The sequence below is a fragment of the Saccostrea cucullata genome, unplaced genomic scaffold (genome assembly GCF_032062105.1).
Source record: "Saccostrea cucullata isolate Sc308-1 unplaced genomic scaffold, CSIRO_AGI_Scuc_v1 ctg1209, whole genome shotgun sequence".
In the NCBI taxonomy this organism is placed as follows: Eukaryota; Metazoa; Mollusca; class Bivalvia; order Ostreida; family Ostreidae; genus Saccostrea; species Saccostrea cuccullata.
In genome coordinates this window covers 20,009-44,671 of record NW_026918210.1, presented here as the reverse complement: position 1 = coordinate 44,671, position 24,663 = coordinate 20,009, and the positions used below count along the sequence as shown (strand labels likewise).

Below are 24,663 nucleotides of genomic sequence, written 5' to 3'. Positions count from 1 at the left end.
AGCTGAAAATTAATCAACAAATACATTTTAGGATGAAAAACTTTAGGTATTTAGGTAATTGAAAAACATGGCGTGGTTTTAATATTTTTAACATCTCTTTCTTCTGTTTACGTCATCATTTTATAAAGATTTAATTTTAAATTTAGAGCTTCATACACAGAATTTTTGATAAATTTTGAAATAAAGAGTTATCCTTTTTGACTACGGATCGGAAAGCCTTAAAATAAAAAGTTACAGTGACCAGTTTGAAGTCCACGATAAGGTTCTTTTTCTGTACTTATACCCTTGACTTGGAAGACATGATAATCACGATTCTATTTTCAGGCCGAAGTTTTCAAGAATTGTTTTTTCTTCCTGGTATGAAATTACGAATTGGCCGATCTGTCTGATAAGAATGTACATATAAACAGTCTCCTTTGTAGATAAGTCTAATCCAAGTCCCCCTTTCTTTCTGTTTATTGTGGCAAGTATTTTAAAAATGCATTATATGTTTTTATACTCTTAATTCTAATACTTTTTGCAAAAGTGCAATATAAAATCTTTAATAGTAGTACTCATGTATTTTAAAGAAAAGTAAGCTAATTTTTAACATCTCTCGCATCTATTTATTTCATAATGATTATTAATTAATGAATTTAATATGTAAATACGGATGTTTTATCGAGTGATGAAAATGACTGGAATGACTCTTATCATTTCTGCAATGGTTCTGGCAGTACAGGTATGTAGAATTCTTTAAAAAAAAAAAACCTTTTGATTTAGCTTGCTTAGCAAAATTCATCAAACAAAAAGTGTCCAAAATTTTATCTGTAAAGGTCTTGATTCTTATATCAATTAGAAAATATATGAAATCATCCACTTTGATTAAGCTTAAAATAATTTTAATAAAATAAGTCAAAATCTGATATTCATCAATTGATTGTACTATTATCTGCAAAATCATATTTCTCATTTTTTTTCTCTGAGATCCCTATTACTATTTGGCTATTATTGTACTACTTTACATCCATGATCTTGTCTATAATTTTGTAACAATAAAGTGTTAAAAAGGGATATTGTCATCATTTTTTTTTTGGCATTTTCAGCGAATGGAAAAACCTTTGGTAGATGCGAACTGGCAAAGGAATTAGCAAGAAACGGTGTAGCCCATGGTGATATTGATGACTGTTAAGTAAATTTAATTAATGAAATTAATGACTTTAGATGAGACTGCTGGTATTCTGGGTTCATCAACTTGTTTGTCTATGATTTACATCGTTAATTGTTCATACATAGAGCATGCTCTTCCGTATCGAATCAACCGAGAGATATAAACTCTGCATGCAGGTGATGAAGGTGTATTAATTGCTGCATACATTGTAAGTAAGGGGGGTTGACGATAGAAAATCTAGGTCATCACGTTTATCACATCAATGTAGCATTTATTAAACAGGCTTCACTTAAAACAAAATTATTTTTAAAATCCTTTTTATATTCTTAATGTTCTATTTTGCTTTAAGTTGTAGCACTCGTACTTTGAATTCTAACTTCAAAATGGTATTATTTAGATGTCTGTATGGCAGAATATGAATCTGGATTTGACACTCACATCAGAAGTGCGGCAAATTCTGATGGATCTCACGACCATGGAATTTTCCAAATAAATGATTACTGGAATTGTGATCCTGAAAATGGACATACCACAAAGAACGGCTGCAACCATCCCTGCTCAGGTACTGTAGAACATGGATACATGTAAGCAACTTACTCATAGCAAGTCAAAATTATGTCTAACAATAAAATCTCTCTACTCAGGTGACAATATAAAAGCTAGCAAAATATATTTCTGTTAAAAACTGGAAAAAACCCCTATTTCATCTATTTTTCAGTCAAATATTTCCTATTTAACGAGGCCGAGTCTAATTCGACTGCGCATCACTTTGTGCAGCTTTTTAATTTCATGCAGTCATTTGTTTGACACAGTAACTCATTGAAAGAAATTTTGATTTTAAAACAAAATTAACATTATCTGTAACTCCTACTGGTCTGAAAATGTGATTTTACGACAATAATTGAAAAAGAACGTTGAAATGGCTCTAACAACGTCACCATTTTCGGATTTTGTAAGCAGTGGATGGCACTGAAGAATGACACATCACTCGCTTGTATGTTCAATTTCTGACGTCCATGGATATTATACTATAAACACATTACAGAACTTCCCAAGAAACATACTAGCAATCTAAAAATTGCTATTTTATACCAAAAATTTGTATGCGCCGATAATTCATCTACAAATATATGTATTTATACGGTAATGTGGCAATTTTAGAGGTTTCGAAAAATAATTAGCTTGGTAATTACTACCTAGACCAACCTAGATGGTGAACTTTTTTGAAATTTCACAATTTGGTGACTTTTTTTCATAAATTTTCATCTACTTGAATAAAAAAGACATCCCTAGGGCAGAAATACAAAAAAAATATGGAAAAGATGTAATAATTTGGCGATTTTCCAACAAATTCCCATAGGGTCCAATAGTAAAATCTGACAACTTTTGAGATGGCCCCCTAAGAAATCATTCGATTTTTTAATCCTAAAACAGTAAATATAACAGTAAAAATCAATTATCAAAATCCCTAGGCAGAAATAATTAGACTCCGTCTCGCTAACTTAAGGCATCCCAAAAATATGAGAAAAACTTGAGAATTTAAGATTAAAAAAACGTTTTAATTAATTTAAAACATACTGGTCACATCTCAAGAGGTCTTAACAGGAAATGGTTTGAATTTCAATAATACTTCCCATGATCATCTCATTATCATGGCCGAAAGTCAGAGTTCAAAAGTCAAGGTCACTCACTTAAAAAAAAAAGTATTCGCAAAAACTTTATTTTTCTCAAACATGTCAAATTTCCTGTAACTTTGTGGCACTCTTTGCGCAAGAAAACTGCATTCTTGCGTACAATTTAAAAACTTTATATTATATAGAGCACCAACTTTTCTTTTTTAAAAGAATTACTTTACTCGTGTTTGCTGTAGGTTTATTAAAGTCATTCTCTAATAGATTTCAGAAATGACGATATATCTGATGACATCAGCTGTGTACAACAGCTGAAAAGAGAACATCACGGATTTGGTTTTTCGCAAGTTTAGAATGGATTATTACTAACCCCCTTCCCGAAAATTTCAAAACCCGCAGACAAGTACTGTTAATGTTAGTCATATCTTTACTGTTTTCAACTTTATAATGTAAGCTTAGTTTGAATAAGATTTTTTCTAACCGTTTTCTAAATCGGACAATTGCTTTACGTTATATTTGTTACAAACTGATCGACAAATAAAAAATTAATCTTCAAATATTATAATACAGATTTTGAATACAGTACATACGCATAATATATGTAAACTGAATTTTTTGTTGTTCTTTTTTTCCATGCATTTTACTTGAACTGAGATTATTTTAAACAATTCATAAGCTACATCTTAACTATATGTAACTATGTTCTTTTTTCTCTTAATCCTCCCTTGTAAATTGTTTTAAAATGCAGAACTTTATTTCAAAAATATAACCTAGCTAAATTTTGTGGTACTGAGTAAAATAATGTAGACAAAGTTATTTAATGAATTCTTTTTCTTCTTCTTCAGTTATGCCTGGAGAGATCACTGTACACAAATAGACTCGGACTATCTCAGAGGATGCTCTTATTAGGAAGATTTCATCCATCACTTCTGCCAAATATAGCTATGCCACATACTGTGCTTAAAATATGTTCTGAATTTTTTTTATACCAATCCAACATTCTGAAAGAAATACAGTATTATATTTTCGAAAATCAGTAGACGATATGGCAGTCCTGGCCGCCTCCATACTGTTTCTTGCAACCGCGTAGATGTCCATATTATGTGGGATCAGATGCATCTCTGGGTTTTGTACCATTCTGCACAACTCTAGCATGATTTATAGGCATTGTTGGGTCGCAATCAGTAGCTCCATGACTGTCTAGGTCGCATCACTTACCATTCATAAATGAAAGATCACACACAAGCTTAAAACCTTCTAAACTATTTCGTCACCGGAATCAGAGACCTGTGTCATAGTTTATTGAAGCCCATCCACCCGTGGGCCATCCCAGGCCAGTTGGCCTGCTCCAGTGTCATCGATATCTGCTAACATGTTAAACTGTGGACACTTGGTCTTAGTTTTCCTGTTTGAAATCTGTCAAATAAGTATACAGAGTGTTTCAGAAAACAATCAACCATTTACTTTCATCAACATATTGATATGCAAACAGAAACATATGAAAGTATTATGTAAAATTATTCTAAAAGGGCTAAAGTTTTTATCAATATCAAAAAAATAGAAAATAACTTCCATTTTAATTAATTATGACGTCATATTTGACATACTGAAAAAAGAGAGTTCAGCATTTCTAAGGTTGAATTTGATAAAAAGCAATCACCAGGAATTTCGATACTGCTTAATCGGAGCATGCCACCAGTTCATTTGATTACGGTAATGTATGAAATTATAGTTTACAGAATGCAAAGAACTTACTAATAGCAATATAAAGTGGGAGTTGTATAAATCTGTTAAATTTTATAGCTCAATCTGATTAAATTCAGATCCTTTGATCCGCTCACATAGATCGCTACACAAGGCGATCTATGTGAGCGGATCAAAGGATCTGATTTTAATCAGATTTTTTTTTTTATAGCTAATGGAATAGTTAAAACTTGATCAAAAAAGGGGGAAAAGTGAAGACGAAAAAAATAGAATACATGAAAACATCTTGAATGTTACTTATTAGAAGAGGCATTGTTCCAGAGACTCGCATGAAATCCTTTTGTAAGATAACTGAGTTTGTGAACAAATTGAGTAAGTCAAGTGTAGATCAGATGCTGAAATACGTTTTGAATTTTAAACATTGGACTTGATAGAACAAATGTTAGCAGGACTTTAAAATCCATTAAATTGGGCTCCACACTCACCTCACTTAATTAACACCCCTTGACTTTTATCTGTGGGGATATTTAATGGTCAAAGTGTTTAGCAACCCCCCACCCCCAATGAACTCAAAATAATTTGAAAAATGAAACTTCATTTATTTCCAAGGGACTCTTTGCAATAGTAATGAGAACCTTCTTGCATCGGATAGATTTCATTCTTTCAGCAAAAATGACCCCATTTAGAGCATATTTTTTAACTAAGTGAAATTTTACAAGTTTCTTTTTTTCTTTTGTAATTGATTATCTATTTGCCGTATTAACTTTACTTTAATAGGAATTAATCTTGAAGTTGTGACTTTTCATTAGATATGTTGGTGCAAGGTATTGGTCAAAACACCAGTAAAATATAATCAATCAAAATGGTTGCATGTTTTCTAAAATTACATTCAAATGTATACAAATGTATCAATGCCCTGAGAATATCCACAAAACAAACAAATAGTTGTTAATTTGCTAATCTCATTAAAACATTCAAATAAAAAACAGATGTTACATAGATTTGCGGTGTCTTTTATTTTGAGTTCACTATTTCGAGTCGTCATTTGAATGGAAGAAACAATTGTTTATTGGTGATATGAGGACGAAATATCTGAATGTCGAATTGAAGGCCATTGCCAATGGTTTCTTCTCGTGTATATATTGAATATACTGAATAAAATTTGAAAAAAAAAAGGGGGCCAGCCAATAAAAAAGCACAATAAAGACCCATTGTAAATCCAATTTTCAATTAGGCCTAACAAATTAATTGTTACTTTCATTCATATGTCGAGTCCTAGTGAACTTGAATTAAAAAATACCACGAAAGTCTTACACAACTCTTTCTTAATTGAATATTTTACTACGAAAAGACGTAAATGGTTACCTAAAAAACAATTTAAGAAAAAAGTTTAATTGTTGTATCATTTTGTTCCTAGGTCTTTTATGTAGCAATATTACCAACTAATTACAAAGTTTATGTCTTCCATTAGATACACAAGAGCATGCTCTTACGTGCGATTATTTTATACGAGATATGGTTGTGATTATTAAATAAGATTTAATGTAACAAGAATATCAACAGTCTCTTTTAATGTCCTCATTTAGCAAGTTCTGTAATGGTAGATATAAACTAATCAGCAAATACAATCTATCAAAAGGCTTAATACTGATTGACAAATTTTCATACTATTTGTTAGGTCATGAGATTATTTACACACAAGGGGGGGGGGGTTATTACTCAATGGCACCTGAGCATGCATCTGGTGTTTTGGGGGTATCCCAGCTCAAAAGTCTATAACATGTATGAAGCAATACAAAATAGGAGTAGAACATACACGGACCTCCAAAACATCAGAGGTGGGATCAGGTGCCATGGAGGGGTGAGCATCCCCTGCCGACCGGTCACACCTGCCGTGTGCTACTTGTCATGTTCTGGAAATACCGGAAATCAATTGATCAGTGTATACATTAATGTAAATAATGGGCCATCAATTAGTTTGAAAAACGTCAGTCAGCATTTGACTCAATAATAAAATGTATTTGCTGATAAGGTTTTGTATCGACCATATAACTTGCGAAATGATGACCAGACTGCTGATATTCTTATTTCATCAACTTAATTGCTTTTCAATAATTTACTTCGTTTTAGAAATTGTTCATACGTAGAACATGCTCTAGCGTACCGAATCAAATGAGAGATATTAACTCCGTATGCAGATGATGAAGGTCAGTATGTTTAAGGAATCACTGTCTAGAATAGTATGCCAGGGCAGTGGGAAACATGAAATAATTTGCATAACACGTATACTCTGAATCTTTTATCTCAAGCTTATCAGTGATTTCTGACACAGTCTTTGGCGTAAAATATACTGAACAGATTGAACCACTGGTGTTTACTGGTAAGTAGTGCCTGTACAATATAATACCCGTAAACATATTTTAAAAGATGTATTTTAATTATCATTAAGCTAGAGTGTAAAGGGAAAATATCAACATATTTTAATAATTTGTCATAAATGATTATAACCAGTTCACTCAAAATAAAATACAGTACACTAATATACTTGATATAATTTTAATCCAGTACATGCATGCACATAAGGTCAGGGTAAATATTGAACTGCTTGTCCTGGAATTGTTATAGGCCCCTATGTGAATATGATACCGCCGGTTTTCATTAAAGATACCGTCGTTTTTTCAGTTAAGTATGGTTTCTTATATTTGTCGACCGAGTTATCGATGCTGGTTGAATTCCTAGCTTTCCTTACTTTCAGTACTTTGATTGATGGATCTTCAAAGGTATAACATTTTCTTTAAATTCTACTATATTTTTCAACATTTTATTATTTACAGTAAAATAATATCTGGCTTTTATTCTTTTATCTACAATTTGAAAGCCGACTTTGATGCAATATTTTCTAAACGGAATTTAATTTTCTTCCGTTTACTTTTACTTTTAGTTTTTTATGAGACGCCATTTTTCTTTTGTTCAGGAAAAGAGGTAGGACTTGATCAAGACTTGATTCAAGTTTATGCCAATCATTTTGTGTTGTTTAAAATGCATAATGTATAAGGATGTCTGAGAGTGTAATTTAAATTGAATACGGATTATATGCATTACTTTCAGTTACAAAAGTACATGAATACTGTTAACATGGTTAAGCTCAACCTCAGGCTTGTGTTTTCTCGAAATCGATTTTTTTTTTGCAGTTGAAAATTTGTACTCTGTATTTAAGTATGGTGTAATGTTACTGTATACTGTATAGACAAACATTTTTTTTACTGAAAAATGTAACCTTTCCACTTCAAGTAAAAAACTGAGAAAGGTAAACCTGATTGACTGATGATCGAAGTGAAGGGAGGTAACTCTTGTTTTTCTTCAGATAATGGCATTACCAAACTTCCGCAGTATACAACAGACGCCGCCTCCCCCAGCTTGTGAGTAAAAATGCAGTGAATGTGATTTATTAATTATCATTAATTAAATACAAACTAATTAATACAATTAAATGAAAAAATGTAACTATTACCGTAATCTCAAACCTTGTACCCTTTGTTTCAGCTCGGTCCAGGGGTTATGACAGAAATGTAAGTGAAAGATTTTGAAATGAATCTTTAACATTTTAAGAAAAATAAATTTATCAGGCCTTTCAAAATCTGCTGGTACCTGGTACTTTTACCCGGTTGGATTCATTCATGGTACCGGCCAAAATATTCAGTGGAGAAAAAAAAATCGTGTGAAAATACGATAGGCCCTACCATGTTTTACAAAAGTTGTGGTTACGTAGCTTTGTATTATTCTTTAGTCCGTAATGGTATCTAATAACGTTTTTGATTGGTTAGTCAAGAAGATCATTAAAGCGTTTGAATAAATGAAACAAAAGAGATTGCGTAACGCGTCCTATAGATCTTGTCGAAAACGAAAGTAGATTTCGATATCAAATGCCACCGTCACTGATTTTGACAAAAGCTAATGACTAGGAATATATTTTAAATAAATACGGCCCAAAAAATGAAAAATAAGAATCCAGGTGTGAGAAATGAAAGTGTCAATTTAAAGCCATGGTAATGAGTTTCACAAAAGATTTTAAGATACAAGGAACTAGACCACGGAAAGTCTTCAACACAGTACAGATAGAGAGACGGACATGAACAGTAGATAGTTCTTTGACCACCTCTGTACATTTTAATAGCCTCAACTCTTCAAATTTAAGTGTCAAAATCCGCAGCTGACGATATAAATTACTTACAGTCTTGAATATCTGCAACTTTCTGATGAAACAAAAGGACATAAAACAGAAACTATTTCTTTTGCCACACATTTAATTCTTTGATTCAGCAGTTTTCTAGTGGTCAAGAGAATGACCTTGCGGACGTTTACTTTCTTCCCAATATTGTAACCATATCCAGTAAAGTGAGGGAGTCATATCTTAATTTTTTTTTTGTCTCCAGTCTTGATGTCATCTTTGTCTAATTTACACGTGTATATTATTTTATATGTACATGTACCAGTGCATAAAAAAAATATGCTGAATTTATTGGTACATGCTATGCATCATGCAGTGCTTCTAAATTTTTTTTAAAATCTGCACTTTACTGTAAAACAGAAATGAATTTAATTTAATGCAAATACAATTTTCATTTCTCTTTTAATAAATTTAAATTTTAAATTTCCATTTCCTTTCGTGACTCAATAATTTTTTTTATATTTAAAACATAACACTTACAACTCAATCCTTGCAAAAAAATTTTGAACACATTTATATAAACAAATATAGCATAGAACTTAGAAGTTTAACCTAAATCTTTTTCTTACTCTGCTCAAATAACTAATTTTTTCTATGTAATTTCACCCATCCAGTGCTAAACTTCACATGTAATGTGTATTGACCAAAAATAAACTTTGAAACATGGCATAAAAATAACACTGATAGCAGCATACTTCTATGTGTCTAGAAACCAGGAAATGCTGTCTCGTGGCTTCTAAATTTCAAAATTTTTCCGGGGGGGCATGCCCCCGGACCCCCCTAGCAGGCTCACGCCTTCGGCGTTCGCCAAGTGGTACCTCCTCTTTTTGATAAAGTACCACCTGGTTCAAATCTTTTTGAAAGCCCTGATTTATATAATGTTTTGATTGCTAAATAAATACTTCTCTTCCAATCCTAAATATAATAAGTTTTGCATGTAGCTTGCTCAAATCTTATCATTGGCTCCAAGACTCTGACACTGAGAAATCCATTTATAAATCATGAATTGATAATGATTGCAAATATTATCTTGAATGACTATTTATTAAGACATGATCACAAATATTCATCCTCACGTCTTGCTATTCTGTAGGCACCAAGTCCATTTGTACCCTCCTCCCATGGCCACCCTGCATTTAACCCTGTCAAAGTCAGTTCTCGCGGTGGAGTAAGTAATCACTTTCAGGTAATAACAGTTTACGATTCTAGGCATGCCATCCATCTGTTGTCAATGCCTGAAGATGGTGCTTAAGCAGACCTCTGCCTGTCTGTATCCTGCTTTGTGGTAACCCCAGCTTTGGTATTGAGAGTTAAATATCTGTATTTCTATCAGTGGATACAACATATGCTTTGAAAATCTATTTAGATTTTGCATCACTTTGTCAAAAGCCATACAGAGATGATTTAGAAGATCATTTTCTTTTCTTATTTCTTTTATGGATTGTCTTCTTGGCAAAATTGAGAAAAGGGAATGAATTTTATTAACATCAGTTCATTTCTGAATCTTGAGAGTAGAAGTATTTGAGAGTAAGAGAAAGACTGGCTAGAAATTCTCCAGCATCATGTACTTCTATAATAAATCACAATACTGATGAATGCTTGATCTTTATATTTAGACTTACTACTAAGGTATATAAAATTTCATGCAAAAAATTAATTAAAAAAACAAACTTTTTTTTATTACAAACTTACAAAGCTTTGTGTGTAACTTGCTTTCTTGAAGAGTAGAATATCATATGCTTTAAAATCAACATCAAATATATGCATACATGTATGGAAAGATTGTCTGCTTGCAAGCATATTTTTAAGTAGTTGATAAGTATCATAGACATTAATTATACTTGGAGCAGTGCTGCTTTTTCTGTTGTAGATGAGTCTTTTTTGTAGTAATTGGCACATTGTATCATGGGTAGTAAAAGAATTGACTGTGTTACCTTTGTATATTGTCTGTCTGTTTTCTGTGTCAAAGAATGAAAGGTCATCATTGAGAATTATTATATTATCATGTGCACCTCAAGTATTATTTTGTCTCGTTAGTTTGATTTACTTATTCATTAAATGGAAAAAAAAGTTGCAAAAAAATATTGTAATAATTTTTTTCAAATTTTACTTAAAAGTTAATAATAATGTTTATTATTTGATGAGTAATGTAACTTAATGGGATTCTCTTTCAGGGAGATTCAAGGGGACCAAAACAACCTAAGCCCCCAGATAAGCCCCTGATGCCCTACATGCGTTATAGCCGAAGGGTAAGTCAAGTCAATAAATGTCTCAGTTCAAACCTGAGCAAATTGTTAAGAATATAAACTTAAAAAATAATTTCGTGTTAGTGCAACTTCTGCATTCCTTTGACAAGGAATAAAGTAGAAATATAAAAGGTTTATTAAGATTCTGAAAAGGAAACAAGTATTTATAATGAAAAATAGATTGATGCTTTACTGTCAGATTTTCATGCCTTTGTTCCAGACTCTATAAGTTGTTCAGTTTTATGTATGATGTTGAGCTTTTCTTGTTAAGGTTTGGGACTCTGTGAAGGCTGCTCACCAGGATCTGAAGTTATGGGAGATTGGTAAAATCATCGGTCAGATGTGGAGAGAGCTGTCTGATCAGGATAAACAGGAGTATATGGACGAGTATGAGATGGAGAAGGTGAGGGTCAAGTCTTACAGGGGATTTTATCAGATTTTACACACTTATAAAGACGAGTCTCTTACTATTGTCTTTTTTTGTCGTCTTCAGAGTCACTATAATGATGAGATGAAGAAGTACCACAACTCCTCAGCCTATCAGTCATGGGTAGCCGCCAAGGGCAAAGGTAGGACTTGTCTGGTTATACTTTGTCAGTGTGTTCAGTACATCTTCCACAAAAAAAGAAATATGCTGGGTTTTAAATACAAATGTATTAAAATCAATTTTACTTTGTTGTACTGTTAACAGCTGCGGCAGAAGCTGCCATGGAGGAAGATGAGAAAGAGAAGCAGGCACAACGGACGCCTCGCAGCACAAGCGCCTCCAAGGTATGAAGCAAATCTTAATCTTTTCTATGTATGACAGTTATTTTATGCATGTCACTTCACAGTGTTATGTCTTCTGAGTAATGCCGTTGCAGTACTGGCAAAGTTATTTTCATGTTTTCATGTTCATGTTTTGAGAAAAAAACTTTTGAAATCAATTTTCTGATTTAAAAACTGTGCTTGTTTTTATTTCTTGGGGGTGTTTTTTTATGATATTCAATTGAAAAATAAGATATCCTTGTAATTTGAATGCAATGTAATAGGCAGGGCTCTCCAAATTTCACCAAGTGCCAATGATGACTTTTTTTAGAGTTCTAAAATGGACACGGTTGGCAGAATCAGCATACAGCAAGCGGATGATGATGATGGTAAAAAAATAATTAGATTTTAAAACATATTATTCAGATAAATAGAAAACAATTGAAGTTTATCTAAATTATCATATCCTTTTCAGTATGTACAAGTCTAAATGATTTGCATTGCACTGCTAGTGCCCTGATTTGCCTTATTCTTGCCTACTTGATGTTTAAGTAATATTGATCTGTTTTATAAGAAGGGGATGATAGTTTCTCTGTGAAGCACATGGCCCACACCCGATACCTACGCAATCACCGCCTGGTTAATGACATCTTCAGTGACACAGTGGTGCCTGACATTAGAACAGTGGTAACTACATCCAGAATGGGGGTACTTAAGAGGCAGGTCCAGTCCCTCACTATGCACCAGGTATTAACCTATTCTTTATTTTTCCAACATTTTAAGTTTTCTGTGAAGTATTACTCTCTTTAGCTATAGAAACTTATATTGAATGACATGAAAATATTCTGTATTTATAGTAATAGAAACAATAAATTTACATTAAATCTCAGTACATGTGAAAAGTGCTAAATTTTTAACCTTATTTACATGGATGGATCTTTATTTTGTCATCTATTATTTTGATTTAAACAGAAAAAGTTGGAGGCGGAGAACAAGCCACAGGTAACAGAGGAGCAGACAATAAAGCTAGGAAAAGCATGAAGCCAAGAAAAGGAAATTCCAGGAGGCCAGCGATTCATTCCACGAAGAACTCAAAAATGTATGTAGTGTAAATTTATTTCAAGTTTTTACCAAGTAATAAGTGTTTCATCCTTGCATCATCCATGAAAAATATAGTTATTTTAATGAGAAGAAAAAAAGATTGGAAAGTTTTAAATATTTCCTTTCAATTTGTACAGCATAATTATCATGTTGATTTCATTAATTTAAGCTCTGTGAAAACAAGCCACAAGTGACAGAGGAGCAGTTCAATGCTATGGTTGTGAAAGCAAAAGAAGATCTGAAAGTAAGACATCAGCAGTACCTACAGCAACAGGAGTGTGGAAGAGAGGTGTGGAAGAAACATAAAGAACAGGCTGAGCTGTGGCGGAAACAAAAAGAACAGGGGCTGAGTGTGGACCATAATCAGGTAAAGATAAAGAACAGGGCTGAGTGTGGAAAGATAAAGATAAAGCTGAGTGTGGAAAATCAGGAGAAGATTGAGGCAGAGGAGAGGGAACGACGGGCCCAGGAGGCCAAGGAACAGGGGCTGAGTGTGGACCATAATCAGGTACGTATAAAGAACAGGGGCTGAGTGTGGACCATAATCAGGTACGTAAAGATAAAGAACAGGGGCTGAGTGTGGACCATAATCAGGTAAACATAAAGAACAGGGGCTGAGTGTGGACCATAATCAGGTACATAAAGATAAAGAACAGGGGCTGAGTGTGGACCATAACCAGGTACATAAACATAAAGAACAGGGGCTGAGTGTGGACCATAATCAGGTAAACATAAAGAACAGGGGCTGAGTGTGGACCATAATCAGGTACATAAAGATAAAGAACAGGGGATGAGTGTGGACCATAATCAGGTACGTATAAAGAACAGGGGCTGAGTGTGGACCATAATCAGGTAAACATAAAGAACAGGGGCTGAGTGTGGACCATAATCAGGTAAACATAAAGAACAGGGGCTGAGTGTGGACCATAACCAAGTACGTACACATAAAGAACAGGGGCTGAGTGTGATCCATAACCAGGTACGTAAAGATAAGATTAAATGGTCGAGTGTAATCTGATAGGAAAAATCAGAGACATTGACCTACAGAGGTGAATGTGACTAAGTGGGATAAAGACTTAATTGACTGAAGAAGTACTGTTTAGGCCTGCCTTCCTTAAATCAATGCATATCTTTAGAGATTACAAATAAATGAAATTTTCTTTTTTTCAGAATTCACAGGAGGCACCAGCAGTGCTACAGAATATGTTGGATGACAGCACTTTGTCTGACAGACTCGGAAATCCTGAGGTAGGAATGTTGTATATCAGTGGAAACCTTGTCTAATCAGTACAAAAGTACAAGGAGTGAGTATTAAACCTAAGTGATAAGTTATGTAATATTTCTTCTTTACTTCAGGAGGATTTAGAGCCGGACAATCCAGACAATATGGATGCAGAATCCATGGACTCTGAGAAAACTGAGGTATAAAATTATCCTCTTGGCCATTGTTCCTTACAGTGAATTAATAATTTTCATATTTTACTCATTTATATTTTTGGATAGTGGGGTCTGTTTACTTTTTAAAAAAATACCTTTATAAATTAATGAGTTTTATCTATCATTTCCCCATAATAAAAAAAGTCTTTTGTAAATGTTGTACTTGGAAAATTAATGTTAAATTTTCTGTTCTTGTCATTGACAACCATTGTGTGATTTGTGCAGGACATGTCACAGGACGGTATGATAGGTATGGAGGGTTATGAGAAGGAGGGGGACGACCCTCTGTACTCCCCCTCCCCTGACTCTCCCACCACCTCCCCCGACATGATGACTCACGACAAGTCCCTGGACCAGCTTGACAGCCCCGAGTCCCAGGAGTCCGAGGCCACCCCCAAAAAGAAAAAAAGTAAAAAGAAGACGAAGAAAGAGGAGAAAGACAAGAAAGAGAGAGGGGAGGGTGAGTAGTGTTTTGTATACAGTCACATGATCTGCATGCTGTGTGAGTCAGGAGTGGGCAAGGAAGAAACGTAAAATAGAACACAAAATGAAAGAGGTTTTTTTTTTCAGGTTTAAGATTTATATCATATTTTTTGGGCAATGAAAAAAAAATAACAAGCTCATATCAAAGCCTGCAAAATTACCTTTGGTTAGAGCTCAATATACTGAAATATATAATTTTTGCTCATTTAAGTTTTTTTTCTTACACTCCTAAATAATTGTCTTTAGAATTCTGATTTTTTGGGGATTATTTTGAATTACTTTATAAGATGAAATTTTAGAACTATGAAGTTTGTATCCAGAAAAGAATTTTTAAAATGTGAGAGTTAATTTAGGAGAATGCAAGTTGATGGCTGAGAACTATTTATGGATACGTCATTAATTAGGCATCAGGCAAGTGCTTCCTCAGTATTAACACGACTAAAATTGTATAGTCTCCGCGGACGTTCATAGCTTCGTCTGCCGTCGGGGGTTGGGTGCGGAAGCTTGCCGATCAGTGAACTTTCACCTCTGCATGCTTGATTAGAGCTGGAACATTTGAGGCATGACTAGGGTGTGTTAGATGGGAATGTCAGTCTGGAATGCATGTGACAGTTTAGATAACCTATATTTATTGCGATCATTACATAACTACTGTTCATACAAGATTATCTCAAATAATGGCAGTATTTCAAACTGCTAATAGCTTCATCATTGCATTGAGCATTTTTAATGCAGAAAAAATACTTTTTTCCTAATGCTAAATGTCACTAATATAAAATTTGAGATAATCTTACGTCCATGTTAACTTATGTCAGCATGTTGCACCTTTTTGTTTTCCTAGAATCAGCCAGTGAAGAGGGTAGGTATTATTTTATAGAACCAATTTATTGTATGTATGTGTTGTTTGGAGACAAACTAGGGCTGTTTGAGTTTTTAATTCCCCATTCATTTCAATCACAGTCTTTTCCATTTTTGTACAGAGAGAGAGAAGTGATTATTTCATACAAGCAGGTTTCCATAGCCATGATAATGATTTAGATTTACATATGATTATTGAAAAGCCAGAAACACTGAAATTACACAGAGAATTAAAAATACAGCAGCCTTAAACTATCTTAATCTACTGACACAACATTAATAAGTTACATTTAGAACCCATTACATTATTTTAACACAACCATATAGATCTCTGATGCAAATTTAAAAAAAAATCTTTAAGTTAGATACAGATTAAAATATCAGAAGACAATAACAACTTTATATTTTACATGCCACATATGTTACTGATTTGTGTACAGAATTAATACACGACACCAGGATTGTTCACAGATACAATAAATCTGATAAAGTTTATTACACAACTTACTGGCATGAAAACGCTAAGACTGCAAAGCATTTTGGATGTGTAAATGTGAACTCTCTTTTAGAATATATTTCTTATTTCAAAGTTTACAGTGTTTGACTATAACTTGTGGCATGGTGCAAAAATAACACGTACTAATATTACCGCTAATAACACCACGATTCATAGAGGGCTGGGCCATATTATCTCTCACACTGTAGAACTTTACATGCATTTTGAGTTCATCTTGATTTATTTTCAGTTCATTCTCATTTTTACTTTCACTTTTGATTTTATATATTTTATTCACAATTTCATGTGATTTATTTCTTCTCATTTTATTTTTTTCCCCTTAGTTTGATTTTGTTAATTCAGCACATCTAAAAAAAATCACTTGGAATAAATGGTCACAATATTTTTTGGTTGCATATTCTAAAGTTTTTGTTGTAATCTTCTAATCAAACGATCATTTAAGATTTAAAATAATGTTTGCCAATGGATGTATTTTCATCAGATTTGCTACCCCATAATTTCTCTTCGTTTAAAATTTGTTCATTTTCAATATGCACATAAAATGTTTAGATGCAACAGTCAAACAGAATTATAGTTAACACTTCAAATTTCATTAGAAAAATCCATTTCCAAGATAAATTATCTGAAAAAGAACCATTCAGCCAAATTTTCTTCAATTTCAGAGGCCAGTATGGTAAATAGCACAAAAAAGAATGTGCATATGATAAAAGTCTGACTTTTTGCTCCTCTCTAGGTCCACGTAAATATCCCTGTGATATTTGTGGGAAAGCTTTTAAACACAAACACCATATGACAGAACATAAACGCCTGCATACCGGCGAAAAACCCTACTCTTGTACTCGCTGTGGAAAACGCTTCTCCCACTCGGGGTCCTACAGTCAACATATGAATCATCGGCTCTGTAAACCCAGCGCAAGTACAAACGGTAAACTCTAATCAGACCTAGAACAAAATCCCAGTGTCTACATTTTATACACCTCCAAATTTGCCATTATGTTGTGATGACAGAAAAAAATATTTTTTTTGATATTGTACGAATGTCATCAAAGTGTTGCACACAAAACTCCTTGTTCTCTAGTACACCATGAAATTCTCTGCTCAATCTTTCCATTTGATACATTTTCAGTGGAGATAAAACTGTGTTGAAAATGTAGGAGGAAAGTTTGAGTAGAGTGAAGTTCCCACCTGCATGTAAATGTCCGGTGCTTTCAAAGGTGAATTCTAGTCAGAGCGCCCCCTTTCCCCTGTCTCTTATGACCTGTGCATCTATACGACAGAAATGTGCTGCTATAGTGACTCCACGGTACATTGTCTCGTATTTTTGTTTTATCTGGGGGTTAAGGTTCTCCTGGAATAAATATACAGCTCTAACCTCTTTGATCTTAGTTTTTTTGCTTCTTTCCTGACTTTTGTTCTTTTATGTATTTTGATGTTTATTGTCAGCATGTTGTATCTCTATGCATTTTGATCTTACATGAAGTCAGCATCAAGCAAGAATAAGTCAGTTATTTGGCTTGATTTGATTTCTCTAGTATGATTGAAGCTAATTTCCATGTTGTATTCTGTTGTGCAGTTTTGTTGTTCCGTGTAACCATGGTAACTAGCTTGAAGATTGAATACTATTGAAACTATACTTTTAAGCATGAATTTTGTCATTTAACTTAGACCTTAGAAATAGGGTTTATGAGAGTGAAATATTACATAATATCAAACACAAATTTTATATCTTAAAACATTTTTATAGATATTTACTAATTTTGTTTTATATTTAGACACACAGGTAAGCGTAAGGTCAAGAATATGGAAGAATGATGAATAGATATAAACGAAAGAATTTGCAATTTATAAATTGAGCAAGGACTCAACTAATGGAGAAGTTATTATTGCAGAGAAGAAAGAAGTTTTAATGGAAATTCATTTTTTATTTGCCAGTAGAGAATTTTGTATTGAATTCTGAATGAAAAATAGAGGACATCTCAAAAGTGGGGCACAAAAAAAAAAAAAAAAATCAAGGAATCCCTAAAAACCATTTGATTTTAAAGCCCCTGCAAGCACTCTGGGTTCTCTGTGAACTTCAGAAAAGCACCAACTCTTATCTTGCCATTCATTCTGGTCCAAATCACACAGAAAAAAAAATGTTGAGTCATCCTCCAAAAATGAGAAATATAGAAATATTTTGTGCTTCTTCTATATGGTCATTGGTGTTTTGTCAATAATGTGTAATGCCTTCATAATTTGATTGTTATTATAAATGGTTAATATTTTGATTTTAATCTTGCAGTAAGAAAAGGGGAGGATATAATTAGGTGGATTTTCAATTGAACATAGTTTATTGTAATAAATATATACAATGGGATTTGGCACAAGTTCTTAAAACTTATTTCGCCCTCTTCCTACATGAAAAGTTTATAAAGTTCTAAGCTACATGTGTTACACAGTTTTAGAAAAAAAAATAAACTCGCAACATAAATTTATAAACTGCAAGAAAAAATTCTTCTATATAGTCATGGGTGTTTTGTCAATAATGTGTTATGCCTTCATAATGTAATTGTTCTTGTTAATGGATAATATTTTAATCTTGCAGTCAGAAAAGGGGAGGATATAGTTAAGTGGGACAGTTAAAAGGAGAAATATTTTAAGAATCAGCATTGTTTGAGGTGATGATGGGATGGATGAACAGAGAAAATAGATATAAAAAAGTATACAACAGTTCAGCCTTTTAAAAGACTGTGTACCATATTAGCTCACCTGAGTTGAAAACTCAAGTGAGCTTTTCTGATCACCTTTTGTCCATCTGTTAACGTCACATTTTCAACTTCTCAAGAGCCACTTGGCCAATTTTGGAAATTTAACTTTATATGTACAAAGCATCCTTACATGAAGGAGAATTTCTAAAATGAAGGACCAAGCCTTCTTACAAAGGGAGATAATCAAGAAAATCCAAAATAGGGTGGGGTCACTAAGACTCGTTTATTCAGAAACTACTTAGCAAAAAAGTTTAGTGTTACATGGAAACGTCCTGGGAAAGTATAAAATCTCGAAAAAAAATGTTTGTTTCCGCTTTCCCGACCGACCCTAATTTATAGTGCCAACCCTAAATATTTTTTTAATGCTTTTGTCCCATGTCCTGATGATATGCAAGATTTCACCCAGGGAATTATAGTCTCCAACTTTGCAAGCTTTTCAAGACAGAAAGAAGTTTGGGTCACCTTTCTATTATAAGTTTAAGTCACAGCTTTACATTGAAATATAATGGGAAAATCTCTCCAAAAACTACTTAGTCAGAAAATTTAATGTAAATGTGTTTTTTTTAGTGTGTACGATAGATAGCAGAAATTAATTTTTGAAGAAGTTAGGGTAGATTTGATTTAGAGCATTTCTTAATGTTCTCGTTCATATATATGCAAGACATTTAGTGTTGAACTTGAATTAGCAGAGGTTTCATTCAGCCAAAAATACTAAAAAGAATACACAGCCAATTGTAAACTGTTAACAGTAACTTACGTGAGAAGGCATTTTGGGGTCGTGCATAGTCTAATTGTTCAAATTATAGAAGGTAATTGAGCTAATTGCGCAAATTACCCTGGGTGTAGGGTCTGACCATGATGGGATTAAAAGTTTCACATTGGAATGTAATGGGCAAATTTTGAAAAATCTTCAAAACCTGGGTCAGAAAGCTTCCTGGGGCAGTGTAGATTATAAATTGTTCAAATCATGACTCTGCAGGGCCACACGGGTAACATCAGGGCTACAGTAACTCAAGTGAGCATTTTGGTCCATAGGTCTCTTGTTTGATACATATTTTTTGGTTATGATAGGTCAGAAAAGATTCGACTATTCATGCTATTTTAATCATTATTATTATGTGCTGTTTCGCGGGTAAATGCTACAAAACTCACTTAAAAAATTTATATAGGAAACCCATACACAAACGTGGGTGTCACTGAATGTTTTTTTGAAATTAAGAAAACTTTAAAAAATATTATTTATTTCACAACATTAGACACAGTGTAATTTTATTTCTATCATCAGTGAGGATTTCTTTTTTGAAGTTGGTGGTTGGGATAGGGTTGGAATTGGGAGGGGGACCATTATGTTTAGTGGCTGACCAGTCAACTAAGGATTGTTGATGTAAAGTCAGTATTGTAGTAAATGTCATGGCTTAATACTTAGAATTTCGGAAAAGATTTTCTGTCATAAATTTTAAAAAAGAGTTGCACATGTATGTCATTAAATCAAATGGAAGAAAATTGGAACTCTGTTTCATAGTATTGTTGTTACAGGAGTATAGAAAATTTTACAATTTTGAACAAGAAGAATGCTGGGAATAGTTTAAGGAATATTTTAAGTTTGTTTCAAATGATATTTTTAAAACAAGTATAAATATTTTCATCAAATTTTGCCAAAAATTGCAGAAACATATAAAAATGTCTAGATAAAACACCGTATATTTTTAGCTTTTATTTCAAACAGCATTAAATGTTGCTGGTTTTTTAATGCCCAAAAAAATGTATAGTGTTTTATTAAAAAAAAAAAACAATTTCACATTGTATAAGTTTGGAATTTTTTAAAAGTATTTTATTTACACTTTTAATTTAAAGATAAAAGCATATTTATTGCAATGATTATATCTGGTAAAGTATGTAGGAGGTAAAAATGGTTAAAGTGATTAAATTTATGCAATAAAACAATATAAGAGCCAGTATATGTCAAGATAATTGCACACTTATCCAAACTACTGTGCTTCATAAGAAGAATCTCAAAAAATAAAATATTAATGTCTGGGGTGACCTGTTGAATTTCCCACTGGCTTGCTGCACTAACATACTTGTTCCTTTAAAAACAATGTTTTAAAATTGGATAGCAGTATGATCATTTTTTATGCTAAGTGTCAAATCCAATGGTTTTATTGTGTCTTTTAAGAGGCCTAGAAATTCATTTTCTAACTTATGTAAAAGTGTTCTGGTGGTTTGTTTATTGTGGTGTTGCTGTTGTATTGAATCACTTGATGATAAATAAATTAAAATGGTGGATGGTTTTCCTTCAAGATGCTTTTAAGGTACCATGGTGAAGTTTGCTCGAGAAGTGCAAAAGGCGGATCAAAACTTTAAGATTTTGTTTCGTGAAGAACATTCTGAAAAAAAGTTCCATCATTTGTCCTACTGTTCCTTCCTGTTCAGGATTTGTAGAACATTCCATCTTGAAGACCTACTAACAGTACTAAAATTCTAACATAAAATGCCCTCTTGTAGATGTCAAACTCATATTTATTCTAGACTATTCAGTTATGTAATTAAGAACATCTAAATAACATGCTGAAACTGGGAGTATAAGTAGTGACATCGTAATTAGGATTAGAAGTGTGATTTTGCTATCAACAGTTTTGATTGGCCTGTTTTCTTTGTGTCCTGCAGTTTGATTGGTCTGAAACTCACAAGTTATTTTGTGTGCAGCACTAACCCCTATCTGAGCACATCTTGAGTGGTGGATCATTAGTGCACTCAACTAATAGATTTTTATCAGGATAAAATACAGAAATAGGAGAGATTGAAGAAAGTAATGGAAATGTCACTGGCATTTTCTTCTGGGTCTTTGTCATAAATTGAATTCCCTTACAATATTTGTAAAGTAAAAACTTTTTTTCATCGAAAATTATTTGCAAAAATATTTTGCAACTTTTCTTTTATATTGTTTAATTAAATTTATAAAATTATCTATTTAAAGTTATAATTGACTTGGAATCTTACTATTAGTAGACTTGCAGTTTTGGCACTATTGTATGTTACAGAAGGCAAGGGTGGAAAAGATCTGGATAACCCACCCTCTGTTGAAGAGGAAGATTCCATGGACTCGTCAATCGATGAGAGACCAGAGGAGGGGGCAGTGAGTGGCAAGTGAGTCTGAGAAAGGAGATGAGGACAGGGACAGAGACCAGCAAATAGACAGAGATACAGAGACAGTGACTGGCAAATCAGATTACAAGGGAGAGACGATGGATCTGGTTGTCATGTGCTGCCAGAACAGTGTACATATATTACACAATTCATGTAGTGCCCAATGTTGTTCAGTTTTCTTGACAAGGTGCTGTATTTGAAGAATTAGGACTTTATTAATGCATATATCCCTATAGTTATCTAGGTCACTTATTCCTATTTGTTCATGTCCATTGTCATACAATGTACAATGTGCATTTCTTAAATTTTTGTAAGTAATTCTATCTCTGAAATGGTTAAACATTTCAACCAGTGTTGACCAAATAACAATAGATGAAGGGAACTAGACATGTTAACGATATGTTTATAGCAATGAGTTATCTTATTAGTAAAATTCTTGTGAATTGTTCAGGCTTTAGCTTGGTGCTATGTTGGCCACATAGAGAGACTAAATATAATATGAATATCTTTACTGATAAGCCTCTAGTATATATATTGTAGTAGAAAGAATACTGTGCATTGATGTAATGAACACACTCGCCACACTAGAAGATCCTTTTGGTCCAGGATGAAGCCATTTAGTATTTGAACTTATGCTCAGGTTGGGGATAAATTGGTTTGGTACTGTGTATATATTAGACTGTTAAACACATGAGCTTTTAAAAACTGGGTATCCATCAAAGACCAAGAATCTCTTATGTAAAGTATGTCAGTGTGAAAGTTTGGAAATAAATGTTGAAAAATCTTAATAATATTTTAGCGTTGTTCTGTATGTAAAATTGAAGTTGTGCATAATTTTTATGTTCAGAAAGCTTATATAATTCACATGATGTCATACATTAAAGATATGTAAAGCAGCTTTGACTATCTGTTTTATCAATTTATCGGTCAGTGGTCTGCCTCACTTTAAAAATGATCTAACTCAGCTCTTGAAAAAACTAATTAGCTGTGAGATTTAAACACCACATGCAGGTGACAGCGGAGAATTACCATTTAAATAAGGAAGATTGGGGATGGAAAACTCTGTCCTACAGTTAAGGTATTCGTTGCATAGCTCATCGGTAAAACGTCCAAATATGAAACAGATATTTTGTTAGTTCTATGGCAAATGACATTGTTTACAGTAGGATGATATACAGTATATATATCGAAAATTTGTAACCCTCATTTAAAGTATATAGTGGTCAGACAAATTGAAATGTTTGTAAAAAGGAAGTGGGTGAAATAATGGAAAGTTTAGGAATCATTTTATCTGCTTTAAAATGTGACCATGTTTCAATAAAATTTATACAATGAACCTAGAAACTTCATGGGAATGGATTTCTGTCTTATGGATGTTTATTTGTAAATTTTTTTTTTCAATTAAAAGGTGTCATGAAAGATAAAATATTTATCCTGGATACATTTACATGTAATAGAATATAATAGAAGTCTAACACTAAATAATTTTTGTGCTCAGTTTTCAAATGCACTGAAAATATTGATTGTAACAGAACGATCGAAGTTGCTATTTTTTTTTTCTTTAATATATTCAATATTTTTTCATCAGTGTAACTTTGTAGTTGCAAGTTCATTTATGTTTATTTCTATATTTGGGAACGTTAGCACTATAAATGACAAAATGTGAACGCATTGCAGTATAAAACAATGTAAATAATTTATGAAACATAATTTTGCTGTTCAAGGAGTATTTTTTACTACCAATTCAAAAATTTCAAGCAAAAAGAAAAAAAATCTGTATTCGAACCTAAAATACTGCGTCGACATGGCTCGAATCCAGCGACAAACCAATGTAGCTAACGCGGGAGATTAAACGTAGCTAGTGTTTAAATATTTAAATTCAAAGCCCTATTTAATTGGACTTTGTAAATTTTCTACAGAAAATGAATAGAAAAGGTTCAGATTTTGGTATTTCTGGGTCGTCTCTCCATTTTTCAAACAACTGGAATAAATTTTACGGTTAAAAATACACTGATAACGCATTTAAAATTCATGGAGAGAAGACCCAGAAACAACAAAATTAATGAAAAAAGGCTATAAAAGAGTCGATTTTTGCATCATTTGACTCGTACGGCTATATTCAGGTACATATTCAAATAAAATTAAATAAACACATTTAACTGATTATTTGCCCATTTTACATTCACCTAAGTGTACAACATAGTCATTGGCTAGGTTTTGAGGAAAATGTATAAATCAATGATAATTTTTTATTCTTTTTATGAGCCACTATTTCTGCCGAATCGCCATCTAAAGCGCCCACTTTCTTTATATGGTTCCCGTTATTTATTTCAAACCTTTGACCCAACATCTCCTTTTGAAAGAACCTTTCGTTTCCAAAATATAAATTGGTCCCCATAGTGTATTTTCAATTCCATAGAAAATGTTTGAAACTGAAAAGGTCACAAGGGCCATAACACTCATCTGAGTCGTTCAGTATCAGAGTTTTTTCCTAATAAATGTATTAGATAGCATATCATGACACCCACCGTATACACAGGGGCCGTGATGAATCTACACTTCCAGATGGTGCTTCCACACAATTATCATTCAACAATTTTTACACAATATTATAAAATAGAACAAAAACATGCAACAAATTTAACTACAGACTATAACATCTATCTA

The 24,663-nt window shown here is 33.0% G+C and overlaps 2 protein-coding genes across 2 annotated transcripts; both read left to right on the top strand.

Moving 5' to 3' along the window:
• The first annotated feature begins 673 nt into the window (after positions 1 to 673).
• LOC134259315 (lysozyme C, milk isozyme-like) lies at positions 674 to 3,768 on the top strand. The gene is made up of 5 exons (XM_062741911.1): positions 674 to 725; positions 1,041 to 1,166; positions 1,548 to 1,712; positions 3,046 to 3,124; positions 3,627 to 3,768. Exons 1-5 carry the CDS (start codon positions 674 to 676, stop codon positions 3,688 to 3,690), a joined length of 486 nt encoding a protein of 161 aa, XP_062597895.1. The 3' UTR covers positions 3,691 to 3,768.
• Positions 3,769 to 7,385: 3,617 nt separating this feature from the next.
• On the top strand, positions 7,386 to 22,892 carry LOC134259361 (SWI/SNF-related matrix-associated actin-dependent regulator of chromatin subfamily E member 1-like). The gene is given in 20 exon segments (XM_062741954.1): positions 7,386 to 7,467; positions 7,850 to 7,904; positions 8,029 to 8,054; positions 9,807 to 9,899; positions 10,888 to 10,962; positions 11,231 to 11,362; positions 11,453 to 11,528; positions 11,651 to 11,730; positions 12,038 to 12,095; positions 12,281 to 12,453; positions 12,679 to 12,735; positions 12,737 to 12,805; positions 12,977 to 13,128; positions 13,192 to 13,315; positions 13,978 to 14,055; positions 14,164 to 14,229; positions 14,470 to 14,704; positions 15,569 to 15,586; positions 16,836 to 17,027; positions 21,891 to 22,892. Coding segments are annotated over 19 exon segments (1,866 nt in total). The 5' UTR covers positions 7,386 to 7,467; positions 7,850 to 7,852; the 3' UTR covers positions 22,001 to 22,892.
• The last annotated feature ends 1,771 nt before the right edge of the window (positions 22,893 to 24,663 follow it).

What these genes read in the sequence shown, in the direction of transcription:
- LOC134259315 (XM_062741911.1), top strand. Translation starts at nt 674, where the DNA reads ATGACTGGAATGACTCTTATCATTTCTGCAATGGTTCTGGCAGTACAG. An exon ending in GGTTCTGGCAGTACAGGTAT is followed by an intron (nt 726 to 1,040) that starts GTAGAATTCTTT and finishes GTAACAATAAAG; the next exon opens with TGTTAAAAAGGGATATTGTC. An exon ending in CTGCAACCATCCCTGCTCAG is followed by an intron (nt 1,713 to 3,045) that starts GTACTGTAGAAC and finishes ATTCTCTAATAG; the next exon opens with ATTTCAGAAATGACGATATA.